The sequence below is a fragment of the Phodopus roborovskii genome, unplaced genomic scaffold (genome assembly GCF_943737965.1).
Source record: "Phodopus roborovskii unplaced genomic scaffold, PHOROB, whole genome shotgun sequence".
Lineage (NCBI taxonomy): Eukaryota > Metazoa > Chordata > Mammalia > Rodentia > Cricetidae > Phodopus > Phodopus roborovskii.
Window position 1 is genome coordinate 182,104 of NW_026126677.1, and position 3,736 is coordinate 185,839.

Consider the following 3,736-nt stretch of genomic DNA (forward strand, 5'->3'; position numbering starts at 1 on the left):
ATTACTGAGGCTCTGCCAGGGGAGAGACCTCCTAGAGTGACTGGAACAGACAGAGTTACAGACATTGAGCACCTCTCACAACTCTGTCCCCAGGAACTCCTTCTCAAACACACGGTTCCGGGACTGTCCCCTGCACCGCTCACAAGCGGCTGCGATCTCAGGACTTCCGCCTTCCGGTCACGAACTAAAGCTTCCGGTTCGTGGCTGTCAGTGTCCCCGGAAGACACACATGGATAACACGCTTCTAGTTCCACCCGGCCAAACTGACACACGATTTCCGCTTGTGAACCAAGGACGTCAGGCTTCCAGTCACTGACTTGAGCTTCACACAAAATGGTCCCCAGGAAAGGTTGCAACGAAGAGATGCACAACTTTAGTTCCACCCGTGAAGTAAACAGGACGGAGTGCCCTGCGGCCTGAGTTCCACTTCTGGCACATTACTTCCGCTTACGGATGGTGCAACATGCGATTCCCTGCCCACCGGGCGGCTATTAAATCGGATCCGCTTTCGGCCCAGGAAGGGAATTGATCGCATCGGACATTGCGGGCCCGATAGGAAACGCCTTAAGGGACGGGACTAACAGGTCCAAGTGAACAGGTCAGAAACGGCTGATTCTGACCGCAAAAGAGGCAGCACAGAGCATATTCCCTGTCACTCATCGAGGCGGTAGGTGGGACTTCCAGGTGCGGCGAACAGGGCAGAAACAGAGATCGCAACCCTAGGTCCGTGCACCCCTCTGGTTTTCGCTGTTTCCTGTTTATGCCACGGTTGGCAGCAGGGTTCCTGTTTCCGGGGAAACCGGGGTGGGACTTCCGGCAACATGGTAAATCGGGGCGGGACTTCTGCATGGGAGCATTGACCAGGAATTAATGACTTAGAGAGGTTCACAGGGGATGGGCGGTGTCACGGGAGCCGTGATGTCAGAGGAGTTACAGGCGTGGCCTGTAGGGCACACAGCTGTCAATCAAACACCTGTCATTCACTCATTCATTCAGTCATTAACTCAGCCACTCATTCATTCAATCACTCATTCATTTAGTCATTCATTCATTTATTTAGTCATTAATTCATTTACTCAGTCATGCACTCATTCATTCAGTCATTCATTCAATCATTCATTCATGCAGTCATTCATTCATTGATTCAGTCATTAATTAGTTCATTCAGTCATTCATTCACTCATTCAGTCAAAGGTCAGTCATTCATGAAGTAATTCAGTCATTTCAGTCATTCATTCATTAGCTCATTCATTCATTCATACATTCATTCATTTACTCATCCATTCAGTCATTAACTCATTAATTCATTGTACAATCATTCATTCATTGAATCACTTCCTGTGTGTGCTGGAGGTGGGACTTGCGGTCCCTGAGGCTAAGGCTCTGACATAGACAGGCAGTAGGCAGGATTTCCTGTTTCCTTTTACCTACACTGTAGCCCATGGTCATCTTGAACCCCGCCGTCTTTTTTGCACACCCAGGGGCAGGAAATAAGTCCCATCATCTCAGAGGAACCGGAATTGGTTGTCTCAAGACGGAAGTGGACAATTTCTGGTCCCTCCCAGAACGGAAGTGAACCCCCCAGACCGGAAATGTGCGATCCTTTCACCATGGAGCTGGTTCCACTCACCAGGCTGCTGCAGGGGAAGAGGGTGGTCCTGGCGAGCAGCTCCCCCAGGAGGCGGGACATCCTGTCCTCCATGGTGACTTCCAGGGGCAGGGCCTGCTCTGGGATTGTCAGCTGTGACTTCCAGGGGTGGGGCCTGCTGTGACTGACAGCACACCCCCCCCCCCAGGGACTGCAGTTCGAGGTCATACCCTCCCACTTCCAGGAGTCCCTGGAGAAGGCGAGATTTCCGGCTCCGCCCGAATATGCCCGGGAGACAGCAAAGCTGAAGGCTCTGGAGGTGGCGTCGCGGCTGCGCAGGGTGAGGATGGCCCCATCCCTTCTGGCCACACCCCTTCCTTTCGAGGCCCCGCCCACAAGCCTCACCCCGCCCTCTGCTCTGCAGGACCTGCACCCTCCTGATGTCATTATTGGAGCTGACACCATTGTGGTGAGTGAGGCCCTGCTCCTTCCGGCCCTGCCTGCCCTGCCCTTCACTGACCCGGCCCCTTGGCGTCTGGCTCCGCCCACTGCAGGCCGTGGATGGCGTCATCCTGGAGAAGCCAAAGGACAAGGATGATGCCTACAGGATGCTGCGCAGGTGGGCGGGGCCTGAAGGGGCGGGGCAGACCCACCCAGGGCAGAGTGGGCGGGGCCTCTGCATGGAGCTCCAGCCTCTGCCCACCCCAGCCCTGCCCCTTGCCAACCACGCCCTGTCCCGCCTTCCCTGGCCCCGCCCAGGCTGAGTGGCCAGCAGCACAGTGTCATCACCGGTGTGGCCATCTTGAGGCCACTGTGGCGGAGGCAGCTTCAGGAGCCGAGTTCCACATGCCCAGAGGCCCCAGAGGCGGAAGGGGACCCAGAAGCAGAAGTGGAATTGTCACTGTTCCACGAAGAGACCCGTGTGACATTCTCGCGGCTATCGGAGCCACTGCTGTGCGAATACGTGGAGAGCGGGGAGCCTCTGTGAGTGGGTGCGGGGTGGGGTGGGTGGGGCCAGGAAACCTGGAAGTGAGGCCTGAAAAGGAAGAGCTGTCCCCGGCGGGCGTGGGTGTGGCTGAGCATGGCACCTGGTGTGACTTCGTCCCTGCCTTGCACCCAGGGACAAGGCTGGCGCCTACGGGCTTCAGGCGCGAGGTGGTGCCCTAGCAGAGCGCGTGGAAGGAGATTTCTTCAATGCCGTGGGGTTTCCACTCAACCGCTGCATTCGTGAGCTGGCTGCCATCTTCCCGGATGTGGGACCACAAGTCCCTGTCAGCCAGCGTCCGGCCACACCCCAATAATGAGGATTGTAGATGGAGAGTGAGTATGTGAGTGACTGTCTGGGCGGGAATTCTGGTGAGAGAGTGACTGAAGGGGCGGGTCTTCTGGTGAGTTTGTGAAGCAGTGACCCATTTCCCATGATGCCCTTGGTGCATTGTGTTTGACAGAGCAAGGTTCCCTCAAGTGCATCACTTCCCAGTGCTAGGACACAGGACATGGGGTGAGGTGTGTGGAGGCAGGGTTAGGGGACAGGCCCACCGAGGGGAGTACACCCAAACCCGCCCCTGTGGCCCTGCCCCTCCTGATGCCCCTGATGCCCCGCCCTCACCATCTTCATGGGCCCTGCCCTTGCCCCCACTGGGTCCTGCATGAGCAGCTTCACCATCAGATGCCTGTGATGGACATTTGACATCAGGAGCAGGGTCAGGGGAGGCCCCACCCCCTGCCCGCACTCTGATTTGCATATTCAAGAGCTGCCTGGAGACTCAGAAGACATCAAGTACAGAAACTGCTGGGGTTAATTTGCATGGCCACACCTCCAAATGACCTAACCTGCATGTATTTGCAGGTCAAAGTCCCAAACAGATGGGAATACTTGCATTCATTTGCATAGCAAAAGCATGCAAAGCAGCACAAATTTGCATATTAAAGTGTATTTCCGAAACTGGGGTTTGCTCATTTACATACTCAAATGTGAAGCCCCAATCAGACTTCCAGATTTTCAGGCACTGTGCTTATTTGCATAATCAAAATTACTAGTGCATCCTTTACATAACAGTTTAGTAGCCTCATTTGCATATTTAAATGAGTGGCAGGTTTTTGCTGCTCAGCATCAGGCCCCACCCCTTCAGCACTACCCTAGCTCAC

At 55.2% G+C, this 3,736-nt stretch overlaps 1 protein-coding gene across 4 annotated transcripts; it reads left to right on the forward strand.

The window, feature by feature from the left end:
- The first annotated feature begins 265 nt into the window (after positions 1 to 265).
- LOC127214153 (probable bifunctional dTTP/UTP pyrophosphatase/methyltransferase protein) lies at positions 266 to 3,406 on the forward strand. Of its 4 annotated transcripts, none has more exons than XM_051174542.1 (8): positions 266 to 667; positions 1,482 to 1,703; positions 1,797 to 1,928; positions 2,013 to 2,057; positions 2,143 to 2,207; positions 2,348 to 2,572; positions 2,709 to 2,916; positions 3,037 to 3,406. In XM_051174542.1, exons 2-7 carry the CDS (start codon positions 1,593 to 1,595, stop codon positions 2,887 to 2,889), a joined length of 759 nt encoding a protein of 252 aa, XP_051030499.1. In that variant the 5' UTR covers positions 266 to 667; positions 1,482 to 1,592; the 3' UTR covers positions 2,890 to 2,916; positions 3,037 to 3,406. The 4 variants fall into 4 exon arrangements, with proteins under 4 accessions (XP_051030499.1, XP_051030498.1, XP_051030497.1 ...); XM_051174541.1 differs by having other exon boundaries at positions 2,709 to 2,908; XM_051174540.1 differs by lacking the exon at positions 3,037 to 3,406 and having other exon boundaries at positions 2,709 to 3,027.
- Positions 3,407 to 3,736: the final 330 nt, after the last annotated feature.

Excerpts from the sequence above, each read along its gene's own strand:
- LOC127214153 (XM_051174542.1), top strand. The coding sequence starts at position 1,593 with ATGTGCGATCCTTTCACCATGGAGCTGGTTCCACTCACCAGGCTGCTG. Across the intron at positions 1,929-2,012 it reads TGGCGTCGCGGCTGCGCAGG|GACCTGCACCCTCCTGATGT; the intron begins GTGAGGATGGCC and ends TCTGCTCTGCAG. Across the intron at positions 2,208-2,347 it reads GCCTACAGGATGCTGCGCAG|GCTGAGTGGCCAGCAGCACA; the intron begins GTGGGCGGGGCC and ends GGCCCCGCCCAG.